General features: G+C 38.5%; 1 protein-coding gene across 1 annotated transcript in view; it reads left to right on the top strand.

Annotated features, from left to right (window-relative positions):
* Positions 1 to 14,217, top strand: part of LOC102820687 (succinate--hydroxymethylglutarate CoA-transferase-like) — a 1,213,992-nt gene that overhangs the window by 532,369 nt on the left and 667,406 nt on the right. Inside the window, 1 exon segment of the mRNA XM_006832262.1 lies at positions 7,399 to 7,411. Coding sequence (XP_006832325.1) covers positions 7,399 to 7,411 — 13 coding nt within the window.

Below are 14,217 nucleotides of genomic sequence, written 5' to 3'. Positions count from 1 at the left end.
TCTGCTACTGAAAGCATTGAAGACAACAAGGCTCTAGAACTTTCTGCTCCCGTGAAGATTAACAGCCTCAGAAACCTTATTCAGGGTCACTATAAGTTGGAACCAACTTAAAGACACACAGCAGCAGCAGCAACATGGATTGACAGAATACCAGTTGAAATGTTTACAAACTTCATACAGTGCTTGAGGAACTCATTTGTCTATGTCAAGAAATTTGGAAGACAACTACCTGGTCAAGTGACTGGAAGAGATTCATATTTTGAATATGCCAAAGAAAGGTGACCCAACAAAATGCATAAATTATTGAATAAGTAAAGTTTTGCTAAAGATAATTCACAAATGATTACAGTAGTACATTGACAGAAAGCTGCCAGAAATTCAAACTGGATTAAGAAAATAATGTGAAATGAGGGATGTCATTGCTGAGGTCAGATGGATCTTTGCTGAAAGTAAAGAATACCAGAAAGATATTTACATGTGTTTTATTAAGTTTGCAAAGACATTCAACTGTGTGGATCATACAGACATTGTGAAGAATGGGAACTCTTTATTTTGCCCATGAAGAATCTGTACATAGTCCAAGAAACATTCAATGGAACAGGACAAGGGGATACTGTGTGGTTCAAAATCTGGAAGAGTATGTGTCAAGGTTGTATCATATCACCATACTTACTCAATATATATGCTGAGCAAATACTTTGAGAAGCTGGACTATATGAAGACTCATACACAAATGATATAATCTTGCTTGTTGAAAGGAATAGTACTAAAGCACTTACTGATCAATATAAAAGACTGCAACTTTACATCTCAATGTTAAAGAAAATAAATAAAACAACTCCTCACAGCTGGACCAATAGATAACATCATAATAAATGCAGAAAAGATTGAAGCTATCAAATATTTCATTTTACTTGCATCTATAATCAACGTTCATGGAAGCAGCAGTCAAGAAATCAAATGACATATTGCATTGGAGAAATCTGCTGTACAAGACCACTTTAGAATGTTAAAGAGCAAAGTTGTCACTTTGAGGAAAAGGTGCTCCTGACCCAAGCCATGGTATTTTCTATCATCTCATAAGTATGTGAAAGCTGGTCAGTGACTAAGGAAGACAGAAAAAAGCAGATGCGTTTGAATTATGGTGTTGTTGAAGGAATTATTATGGATTGCCCAATGAACAAACACATTTGTCTTGGAGGAAGTACAGTCAGAATACTCCTTAGAAGGGAGGATGACAAGACTTCATCTCACTTACTTTGGGCATGTTATCATGCCCAAAGGGCTAGTTCTTGGAAAAGAACATTATGCTTAGTAAAGTGAAGAGTAAGCCAAAAAAGAGGAAGACCCTCAATGAGATAGATCCACACAGTGGCCTCGTCAACAGGCTCCAGCATAACAATGATGAGGAAGGCACAGGGCTAGGCACCATTTTGTTCTGCTGCATATAAGGGTGCTCTGAATTAGAACTGACTCGAAAGCACCTAACAACAACATTAAGATTCATAAATGCAGAGCTTGATTTCCCACCCAAAGTCCAATAATAGGAAAAAAAGGTATGTAAAATCTAATCAAGACAAAATTTGTAGAAAAATACTAGGAATTAAACCTTTTTTTAAAAACAAATACAGTAAAATATATTATATAGCATTTTTAAAAAGGAAAATATCAATTATGAAAAAAAAGTCTACTATGATGAACAATAACTGAAAAATATATCAGAGCAACCCCTACCTCTTACAAAAAATATGTTGTTGTTGTTAAGTGCCGTTGAGTTGATTCCAACCCATAGTGACCCTGTATAGGGTTTCCGAGGAGCAGCTAGTGAGCTCAAACTGCCAACTAACTTTGCAGTTCAAACAGAATTTGCAGTCCAACACATTAACCCACAGCGCCACACCAGGACTTTTATCTTCCATCTTTAATAAACAATATGTAGATGAAAAGTCTGTCAAAACTTGACAAATTTAACACTTGCTATCAAAATCTACAATAGAATATTAAATAGCTAAGTTTTTAAACAATCACACTTGCAAATATTGTTATAAGAGAAAAATAAAATATTAGTAAATAATATTTGGAGCCCTGGGAGTGTAGTGGATTATGAGCTGGGCTGTCAGCTGCAAGGTCAGCAGTTTGAATCTACCAGTCGCTCCATGGGAGAAAGATGAGGCTTTTCTACTTCCCTAAAGATTTACAGCAACAGAAACCCTATACAGGGTCATTATGGGTCAGAACCTACTTGATGGCAAATAAGCAAATAATATTTATATGTGTTTTAAAAGGATACATGGATTCGTTTCAGGAAAGCAATGGAGACATTAACATTGAATACCTTTTATTATAACTACTCTTATTGATATATAGAGGAGAAAATTTTTATTCACAAATATTCATGCAACAAATACTGAATGTGCCACTGAGCTTTGAGGAAGAGCAATATAGTGGTGTTCATACAAGCAAACCCCCAGTTTACTGAGGGGACAGTTCAGAATCTCAGTAAATACTTTCAAGGGAGTTTATGAAAGTCAACATCTATTCATGATTAAAAACTTAAATTTCTTAAAACTAGGAATAAAATGACACTTCTATAAGGTAATATATTTCCTTTCTCTGAAACCAGTTATCACTAATATACATGATATTTACAAAGGGTACATACTCATGAATTCACAGGAATAATGGTCTGCCCTATGGAATCAAGGCTAAAACAAACTTGCCTAGTAGTACTGTTGTTGTTGTGTGCCATTGAGTTGATTCTGACTCATGTGTGGGGTTCCTGTGTAGGGTTTCTGAGAGTGGCTGGTGGATTTGAACTGCAGACCTTGTGGTTACCAGTCCAATGTTTACCTCACAGCACCACACCAGGGCTCCCTAATATCACTACTAAGATTTTATTGTGGAAGTGACCAATGGAACTAATTAAATTCTAATATGTTATAAATATCAATAGCTTTCCTATATAACAGTACTAAACTAGTAGAATGTAAGTGCGAAAATCATATTCACAATAGTAATAAAAATGTAAAATATTTGTAAATAAACTTAAGAGCTATTTAAATCCACATTAAGAAAACTGTATAACTTAGAAACATTAAAAAATATATCTTTACTAAGAAATTACCTGCTTTCCTGATGGGAAGAATTCATATTGTTAACACAACAGTCTAACTAGGATTGTTGTTGCTGTTGTTGTTGTTGTTAAGTGCCGTCGAGTCGGTTGTGACTCATGGTGACCCTGTGCAGGCTTTCTGAGGAGTGACTGGTGAGTTTGAACTACCGACTTTGTGGTCCAGTTCATCATCCTGCATTGCTACACCACGACTAGTCTGGATATTTAAGAAGATTCTAATAAAATCCAAAAAGTACCTTGTAGGGGTGGGGTATCAACTAAATATAAAAAAATAAATATAGAATGTGAGCAAATAATGTAATAGGGTACAGTAAGACTTTTTTTTTTTTTTTAACTGAGTAGAACTTTTCCACAGATATTAAAAATATAATTCATTAAAATACTGTGACATGTTTTAGAAATGACAGATATGTGTAATAGAGTCCAGAAATAGATGCAGTCTATAAAAGAAATTAGTTTACATTAAATGTGGCATTTTTGATCTGTAGGGGGAATGATAGATTGTTCTACAATTGGTTAGAGACAGCTGTGCAACAAACAACCAAAAGAAATCATCTTCCCCAAGTAAAATTAAAGTTTAAATGGATTAACAGTTTATATATAAAAAATAAGGAGCTCTGGTAGCATAGTGGTTACGAATCAGGCTGCTAATCACAAGGTCAGCAATTTGAAACTACCAGCTGTTCCATGGGAGAAAGATGAGGCGTTCTGCTCCAGTAAATATTTATAGCCTCAGAAACCCTAATCAGGGTTGATATGGGTCGGAACCAACTCCGCAGCACACTACCACCACCACCATATAAAAAAATGAGACTGTAGAAATTCTAAGAGCCAAAAGACATAAATATATATATGATCTCAAGGTTGCAAAGGCTCCTGAAAGGTGGATACAAAAGGCATAAACTATTGATTAAGCAATTATTAGTAGATTTGCATATGTAATAAAAATTCTGTACAGTGTGACTAGCATCATAAATAAAATTTAAAGATTAAATACAAAACTTAATAACACTAAAAATATAAAAAGACATTTTACATATTATTAAGAAAAATGGAAAATTGTTAAAGAGATATGATTAGGCATTTTATAAAACAAGACACACGCAACAAAAAAACAGTTATCAGTGAGACAGCTTTTTTTTTTTTTTTATGTCGATCATACTGGAGAAAAGAAAATTAAATGATAAAAATGATAATATGTAGTGCCAGTGAAGAAGAGTTAGGGAAACTGAAAAGATTTCCACTTCTGGGATGAATTCTAGGGAAGAGCCTGTGGGAGGGTAAGTCAGAAAGTATTACTACTAGAGTTTCAGTTCATACATGCATGGTTTATTCTAAACACAATATGCTTAAACATGCTTCTGTAAACAATTTTCTCAGTAATACACTTATCTTAGTCTTGTTTAAAAAAAAAAAAAAAAAAAAAGGTTCAATCTACTGGTCCCCTCGGTGGATTCCGAGGGGATCTCCTGGTCCAGTTAAATTCAAGGCACAGAGGTCAGTTCAGAAGGTTATAGTGACTTTTTTTGAATTTGGACAATCATGGGGGCCTACTATGAAGACAATTGAAAACTGCATTGGTAATAAAACAGCTGAGAAAGTTCTGCTATGGAAATTTTTTTGTTCCATCATAGCAATGCACTTGCTCCTTATTCGGTGGAAGTAAGGGCTGTTTTATGATAATTTTGCTGGGAAATCTTATCCCATCCACCCTACAGTCCTTATCTTACCCTTTCAGACTTCTCTTTATTTTTGAAAACTCAAAGAACATCTCAAAGGAATATGAGGATGCCAAAATACACTGAATTCTTTTTAGAAAGATGGAAATGCCACCTCCAGAAGTGTATAGGCCTAGATGGAGGAGATGTCAAGAAATAATAGTTTCCTGTTTTGATATTTTTGCTTGATAAATGTGTCTATGATTTTTAGCAATATTTTTTGACATATCCTCCTATAGAGCTTTAACTGTAGACATTTTTACTGAAGCTTAGGAACATAAAGCATAAATAGCAAACAATAGGCTTTGCGCACATAAATCATATTTGATCTTTATAATTAATACTCTTTAGCTACTAAAATGGCATAATAGGTGACTACTTCTTGTTGTGGACATTGTTGTTGTTGTTGTTCTTAAGTACCATTGAGTCGAGTCCGAGGAGTGGCTGGTGAGCTTGAACTGCTGACCTTTCAGTTTAAACCAACTTTGTAGACCAGTGTATTAACCCATAGCACCACCAGGATTCCGGATATGGGCATATGATTGCTAAATTTAAAATGCTAATTCTACAACAGTGTGACCCCATTATTTTTTCCCCTCTTAGTCTTTTTTTTTTTAACCTTAGCATTTTATTGTGAACTGGGAACAGAGCAGATAATCAGTTTGCTACTCAACAATTCCTGCACATTTTGTTCCATCCCATTGACTGCAATCCTCACAGTGTAACCGCGTGTATCCTACTGCCTGTGTTCCTTGTCTCCATTCCTCCTCCTTTCTTTTTTTTAATGTTTTGTTTATTGAGTGACAGTTTACAGGGCAGATCATCAGTTTGACACTCAACAAATTATATTTTGTTTTATTATAACGATTATAATCCTTTTCATGAACCATTGGTTAGCAGTATTTACCTCTAATCCCCACCACTGCTTTTTGTTTTTATTGTGAATTCAGTGCTAGTTGACATGAGAGAACATGGTTTTACAGTCACCTTTTCATTGCAGTGACCATAAGCTCTTCCATGCATCATTATTCAATAGTAGTTGCTTCTATCCCCTCTGTTTTTTGGGATGTACACAAAAACACTCAAGAATATATAATAATTTAAACAACCAAAGGGCACATTCTGCAAGCCTGCCTCCTGGCCGCCATCACTCAGTCTCTCTCGTTCCATGAGTCTAGAGTCCTCAGCTGCTCCCTCTCTCCAAGTCCTCATCTCTGCCTCCATCTCTGGTGTCACTGCTTCTCTGGCTAGGGTACCACATTCCACTCATGCTCTTCTCTCTTGATGTTCCTAGGGAGTGTGACTCCATTTTAATTTATTAAAATAAACATTCATGCTTATTTAAAAAAGGCTAATGGATATGATACAACCTTGATCGCTGAAAGTGAAGAGGACTTGAAACATTTACTTATGAAGATTAAAGAGCACAGCCTTCGATATGGATTACATCTCAATGTCAAGAAAACAAAAATCCTCACCACTGGACCAATAAACAACATTCTTATCAATGGAGAAAAGATTGAAGTTGTCAAGGACTTCATTCTTCTTGGATCAACTATCAACACTCGCGGAAGTAGCAGTCAAGAGATCAGACGACGTATTGCACTGAGCAAATCTGCTGCACAGGAACTTTTTAAAGTGTTGAAGAGCAGAGATGTCAGCTTGAGGACTAGGGTGCGCCTGACCCAGGCCATTGTGTTTTCAATAGCCTCATATGGATGCGAAAGCTGGACAGTGAATAAGGAGGATCGTAGAAGAATTGATGCCTTTGAGTTGTGGTGTTGGAGGAGAATACTGAAAGTGCCATGGACTGCCAAAAGAACCAATAGATCTGTTTTGGAAGAAGTGCAGCCAGAGTGCTCCTTGGAGGCCAGGATGGCTAAGCTTCGTCTCTCCTACTTTGGACATATTGTCTGGAGGAAACAGTCGTTGGAGAAGGATGTCATGCTGGGTAGGGTGGAGGGTCAGAGAAAAAGAGGAAGACCCCCAACGAGATGGATCAGCCAGGTGGCATCATTGATGGACTCAAGTGTGGCAGCGGTAGTGAGGTTGGCCCAGGATCGGACATTGTTTCGTTCTGCTGTGCATGGGGTCGCTATGAGTCGGTTCCGACTCGATGGCACCTGACAACAACAACAACAATGGATATACATAAACCAAAATTATTTTTGTTTGATAAAAGAGGAGCCTGGTAGCACAATGGTTCTACGCCTGCTGCTAAACCAAAGGTCAACAGTGTGAACCCACCAGGGGCTCTGTGGGAGGAAACACATAGTAATCTGCTCCCATAACAACATTTTTTTATAAAGCGAAGCTCATTGCCATCAAGTTGATTCTCACTCACAGTGATCATATAGAACAGAAACCCATAGGGTTTCCAAGGCTGAAATCTTTGTAGAAGCAAACTTTTACCTCTTTCTCCCCTAAAGAAGCTGAGCTCTTTAACCATGGCACCACCAGGGTCCCTTCCATAAAGACTGTTGTTATTAAGTGCCATAGCAATCCTGTAGAAGATTTGTGAAACTTCAGATCTTTGTTGTTGTTAAGTGCTATCAAGTCGGTTCTGACCCATAGCGACCCTGTGTAGAGTTTCCAAGGAGTAGCTGGTGAGCTTGACCTGCCGACCTTGCAGTTCAAATGGCTTTGCAGTCTGGCACATTAACCTATAGCGCCACACCAGGACTCCTTTGTAGGAGCAGAAAAATCTGGATTCAGAAAGTGTGTTTTTTAATAGGAGCAGCTTATGGTATGAGATACTATTAGTCCTTGGCAATGTGGACGTTCTTTTCCTATCATGTTACAGTGATGCTGCTGAGACGGGATGGGCAGTCACAGCAATGCTGGGCAGATCAGATCATTATAATAGTTAACCCACAATTCATTTAAAATCAGTATAAAACATAGACGTCTGAACTGTGAATGATAATTACTATGGGCCTAAACTAGTGATGTACGAATACTTTGTGTATTTAAGACACACTTGTGACTTGTCTTGGAAAGTGTCTCTATTAGAGCAAGTTGCATTGACAGTCCTGAGTGACTTTGACATGGAGGCAGTGATTGGGTCCCTGGGTAGACTCTTGTTCCATGTTTTGTCTGACCAGAAAACTGACATGCAGACAAAGGAGAGAGCTATTGAATGCTAAGGGGGAGAAAAGATAACTTTAACTATACTTTATCAGTAATATGTAGAGATAAATTCCTAAAAGGAAATAAGGTCTGAGGAAATTACAGGAAATATTAAATCTGTGATTCTGTTTATGGTAGAAACGCAGAACAACAAATTCCAGCTGTTTCTCTAAGGGTTATAGAAGTGTCAGAGGCCTGTTTATAGTTACTGAGTTGTCGACTCCAGTGGAATCCCATTGGTTTAGTTAGAGATTACTCAGACTCATCCAAAAGGACATTGCTTACAGGCATTGTGTTTATGGAATACATACAGCCCTATACCAAATTTTTGTTTCCCCAAACTTCTATTTCAGTCTTTCCCCTCCCTACCAACAGTTTGCCTTCTCTTCCCACAAAGGTTAGTGTGTTGTTGTTGTTAAGTACCATGGAGTCAGTTCTGACTCATAGTGACCCTGAATAGGGTTTCCGAGGAGCAACTGGTGAGTCTGAATGGCCAACCTTGCTGTTCAAACCGTGTGATCCAGTGCTTATCCTACCACGCCACACACCTGAAGTTGTATTTATTTAACAGTTATATAGCATTTCCTATGACTTACACTATTTTAAACATCTTCAAAGTATTAATTCATTTAATCTTTCTCAACAAGGTACTATTATGGATTAGGGGCTATTTTAAGCTGAAACAACTACAACAAAAAACATAAACTTTACGAGATGAGAGAGATAATTTGCATCCAAATTAAAAACTTAAGTATGAAAAAGTCAGTAAGATTAAAAAGCAAGCCATACTCTGAAGATATTTGAACTATATATTACTGATAAGAGATTTCTATATTTATGTGAAGACACCTACAAGTCAATAAGAAACAAGTCTAACTGAATAATGGGCAAAGGATATGAAGAGTAAGACACACAAGAAAAAAACTAAAACCCACATCTACTTGCCTTCCATTTATGAGAAGATGATTAGTTTCTCTAGTTCTGAGAAATGCAACTTAATTTAAAATAACCATGAGAGGCCATTCGACCTCTAACAAACTGGCAGAAATGTAAAAGTTTGACAATAACAATGGTGGTAGTTGGTTCCAACTCATAATGACCCTGTATAGGATTTCTGAGACTGTGATTTATTATTTTTTTAAAAGTTTTTATTGTGAATTAAGTGAAAGTTTACAGGACACATCATCAGTTTTACATTCAACAAATCATATACTTTGTTTCATTATAATGATTAAAATCCCCTCGATGTACTATAAGTTAACAGTATGTCTCTCTATTCATTTTAGCTCTTTTTTTTTTTTTTAAACACTCAGGCATATATAATAATTTAAACCACCAAAGGGCACATTCTGAAAACCGAGGCTGTGAATTTTTATGGGAGCAGAAGCCTCATCATTTTCCTACAGAGCGATTGGTAGCTCCAAACTACTGACCTTGCAGTTAGCAGCCCAGCTGATAGTCTCCCATGTTACTAGGGCTCCTTTGACAATAACAATAGTTGGTGAGAATATGAAGCATGGTAGAAGTAATAATCGGAATCAATAACTTTGGAAAGCAATTTGACAAAATCTAATAAAGCTGTACAGCTCAACCAGTGCACTTCTCTGCATATACCAGAAGGAATCAATTTCACAGAGACAACTATAAGGTTCCATCAAAACACTGTGTATAATATTAAGACACTGGAAACAATGGATCATCAGTAGAACATTGTAGAATAGTCATACTACCAAGGGATAAAATGAATGAGCCAAATCAATATGTATGAATATGAATACATTTGGAAGAGTAAAAAATGTTGGACAAGAAAAGCAAGTTGCAGTTTATAGTTAAAAACTGTACAACATTATGCTTTATATTGCTAGTGATTTATCCAAACAGACACACACGTAGTATAAATAAAAGAGCAGAAAACCATGGTTGGCAAGTCTACAGCTCTAAATAGAGACAGTATAGTGCAACAGACACATATACCTTTATATTAAAATTTAATTGTTGTACTTCAGGTTTTAAATTGTATGATTAAATCATTATGTGAATTGAAGATTTTTTTTTTTTTCATGATGTTGTCATATTAATATTAGCCTGTTACATTTGGATTTTTAAATGATGGAAAATCTCTCTGCAAAGAAAACTAACTAAACCCCTTAAATAACATTTTGGAGCCCTGAATTTGTATGTGGGGAAATGATTGAGAAGACTTGAAAGAGTCTTGTCACAAAGTCTTCAGATATCGTTTATCCTGGAAAACAGTTCTGGCACAAAAGTCATGGGAAATGCATGAAACCAAGAGGGATATGACTTTGTTTTTTTAAACCAAAAATGTTGCCCTATTATGTCTTTGAACACCTCACAAACTACATAGAGATGAGGGAAATGGGAACCTTTTATTTGCTTTAAATTGTTTCACAATCACAAGCCACCTGATTTTGCTCAGAGGCAGCAGGATTCTTAGGGAAATGCAGCTTCCTCCAGCTGTGACTCCAGCATGGGCCCTGCAGGGATTCTCATTAATCACTCACTGACAGACTTTGGACTTGGCCTGTTAAGATGAGACAAAGAGACAGGGTCTTTAGCCTCTTTGGCCCCCTCACAAATTATATTGATGACGTTGATACCTCTTTGTTGTTATACTGTTAGTGGTTGGTGGTTCTGTGCCATGAAGTTGGTTCAGACTCATAATGATCCTGTATGGGGTTTCTGAGGCTGTGAATTTCTCCCATTCAGCAGCTGGTAGATTAGAACTGCTGACACATTACCTGACCAGAGCTCCTGCTAGTTGCTGTCAATCAACCACAATGCCGTGACCAATCAGAAGCATATCATTATGCTGTGACCAATCAGAAGCAGATCACCAGGCCTATCTCCTGAAACTCTGCTCAAGGGGGTTGAACCACCAATCTCCTGGCTAGTAACTGAACACTGATAGTTTGTGCTACCCAGGGACTCTTCTTGGACGACCTTTTTGCACTTAGTTGTTGGTGGTGGTTATGTGCCTTGGTTCCAATGATTCTATAGAGAGTTTCTGAGACTAAATTTTTACAGGCGTAGAAAGCCTCATTTTTCTCCCTTGAAATTAATAACCCAACTCATAACCCACTGTACCACCAGATCCTCCACAGACACTTCTTCAACTACCTCTTCACACTTGGGACTGCATCAATCTTTATCGTTATTTCAAAATGGTCCTGGTTGCTGGCCTGGCAAACTCTACCTACTTATTTCTCCCTGACATTTCTCATGCCGCCTGGTACATAAAAAGTTAGCAGTAGTTCCAAGGTGCTGGGCTTCAAATACTGTTTCTTCCTCTGCTCCTAGACTTCCCTACCCAGAGCTGAGCAATAAAAAGGTGGTGAGTAATCGATGGGCTTGAAACTCAGTGTGGATTCATTCCAACTTTGCTCCTTGATGTTTTTGTGAGTTGAAATGGCTACTTAAACTCCCTAAGTGAATTTCACTGAAGTGCACTGACACAACAGCCGCAACAATGGACTCAAAGACACCAATGACCATGCAGATGGTGCAAGAACTAGCAATGTCTCAAGGTTGGGTCTTTGTACCTTGAAGATTCAACTTCCCGTCATTGACATGAAAAATTCTAAATCCTCCTTCAACATCAACATCCTGCCTCCAAAGTGGCCTCCTTTATGAAACCTCTCCTTCCTCCCAGGCAGAGATCAGGTTCCCCTCTTTGATGCTTCAATCCTTCCTTTGTAAATTTGTTACAGAATCCTGTATTGTAACGCGCCTGTTTCAGGAACTTTGTTCTCTACTGGGCTATGAAGTGTCTGAAAACAGGCACTATGTTTTATTTATTGTTGCAGTCTCATTGTTGTTGTTGTTAAGTGCCTTTGACTTGGTTCCAACACAAAGCAGCCCTATATAGTTTCCAAGGAGCAGCTAGTGGGTTTGAATTGGCAACTTTGTGGTTAGCTTGTTGTTGTCAGGTGCCATCAAGTTAGTACCAACTAACACACAACAGAACGAAACACTAGTCAGTTATGGGCCAACCTCACTATCATTGCTACGTTTGAGCCCATTGATGCTGCCACTGTGCTAATCTATCTCATTGGGGGTTTTCCTCTCTTTTTCCAACCCTCTGCTTTACCAAACATGATGTTCTTCTCCAGGAACTGGTCCCTCCTGACAATGTGTGATTAATAGTCCAGTGCTTATCCTATGGCACCACACGTGCTTTCTCCATGGTGGTGGCAGTAGTGTGCCTTTGAGTTGGTTATAACTCCTAGGGTTTCCAAGGCTGTAACAGGAGCAGAGAGCCTCATCTGTCTCTTACAGAGTGGCTGGTGAATTCGAACTGCTGACCTTGCAGTTAGCAATTCAATGTATAACCCACTACCTACCAAGGCTCCTTAGTTGGCACAGAATTGTTGATAAAAGCATCAGGAATTCATGACTGAGCATTAATGTTGAGAGGGGAATGTTGCCATATGTAAGGAGTCCTGATAGCGTGGTGGATTATGAGCAGTGTTGCTAACTGCAAGTTCATCAGTTTAAACCCACCAGTCACTCCGAAAGGGAAAGATGAGGCTGTCTGTTCCTGTTAAGATTTATTGCCTCAGAAACTATGAGTTTCTGTCTGTTCCTGTTAAGATTTACTGCCTCAGGAACTGACTCCGGCACACCACCACCACCACCATCATTGACATATAGAGTACGGAAGTGAGGAAGAACATTAGTGCAAAAGATGAGTAGTTTTATGTCCTCCTTTTGGCTATCTGTGACCGATAAACAATGCAAAAAAAAAAAAAAACAACACCCCGCTGTACCTTCTGGATGCATTCTGCTGAAATCACTGTTATGTATTAGAAGCAGTTTTGGAGTTAAACATCTAGGTTCAAATATAACTGCTGATCCTAAAAGCTATATGAATTTAAAAGCTATATGATAAAATGCGCATAAAAATCATGTTATAGTGTAATTGAGAAGATAAAATTGACCAAATATAAACCAAACATTTAATTTGATGCTCTCTACGACCCGACTCGATGGCACTTAACAACAACAACAACATTTAGCTATTCTGGAGCTCTGGTAGCGTAGTGGTTACGAATCGGGCTGCGAACCTTAAGGTCAGCGGTTCAAAACTACCAGCCGCTCCGCGGGAGAAAGATGAGGCTTTCTACTCCCGTAAGGATTTACACCCTCGGAAATCCTGTACAGGGTTGCTATGGGTCGGAACCGACTCGACGGCACTTAACAACAACAACAACAACATTTAGCTATTAACTAGTAACACAGTAATTTCCTTCTGTGGCCAGGGGCTCTTGCTTATTGGTGGCTGTGTGCCGTGCAGTCGGTTCCAACTCATAGTGACCCTGTACAGGGTTTCCGAGGCTGTAAATCTTTACGGGACCAGAACGCCTCATCTTTCACCGGCGGAACAGCTAGTAGTTTCGAACTGCTGACCTTGCGGTTCACTGCCTGATTCGTAACCACTATGCTACCAGAGCTCCTTATTAGTGTCTCTCTATTGTTGTATTTGGGAGTGTGGTGGATCCATATAATAAGCACTGGACTGTGAAACCCAAGGTTCAAGCCCACTAGTCGCTTCACAAGATAAAGATAAGGCTTTCTGCTCCTACAACACTGAAAAACCTCAGAAAGCCTGTACAGCGTCTTTACGAGTAGGAACCCACTTGAAGATACTCAACAACAACAACAAAGCATGCTATTTGGCTGCTTTGCAACTTTAATACATTCTCTAAAGAGAAGAGTTTTTTGTTTGCCCGTCTTTGAATGTTAAGAAATGTTGATGTTAAGCAATTTAAACCACACCCTTATTTAAATCCATCCTTGTTGTTGTTAAGTGCCATGGAGTCGGTTGCGACCCATAGCGACCTGTATAGTGTTTCTGAGGAACAGCTGGTGAGCTTGAACCGCGGACCTTACAGTTCAAACGGCTCATGCAGTCTGGCGCATTAACCCACAGCGCCACACCGGGACTCCGTAAGCACAACTGCGTTTTCGCTAGCTAAATACTGTGATCTGATTAACAACACTCATTCATGGCGTCAAGGGAATTTAACAAAAATCTAGAATTAAATATTGTAGCGTAGTGGTTACGAATCGGGCTGCGAACCTTAAGGTCAGCGGTTCGAAACTAACAGCCTCTCCGCGGGACAAAGATGAGGCTTTCTACTCCCGTAAAGATTTACACCCTCGGAAACCCTGTACAGGGTCGCTATGGGTCGGAACCGACTCGACGGCACTTAACAA

This window comes from Chrysochloris asiatica, unplaced genomic scaffold, assembly GCF_000296735.1.
Source record: "Chrysochloris asiatica unplaced genomic scaffold, ChrAsi1.0 scaffold00006, whole genome shotgun sequence".
Taxonomy (NCBI): domain Eukaryota; kingdom Metazoa; phylum Chordata; class Mammalia; order Afrosoricida; family Chrysochloridae; genus Chrysochloris; species Chrysochloris asiatica.
The sequence above is the reverse complement of the archived record's forward strand: the minus strand, read 5'-3'. Positions and strand labels throughout refer to the sequence as shown.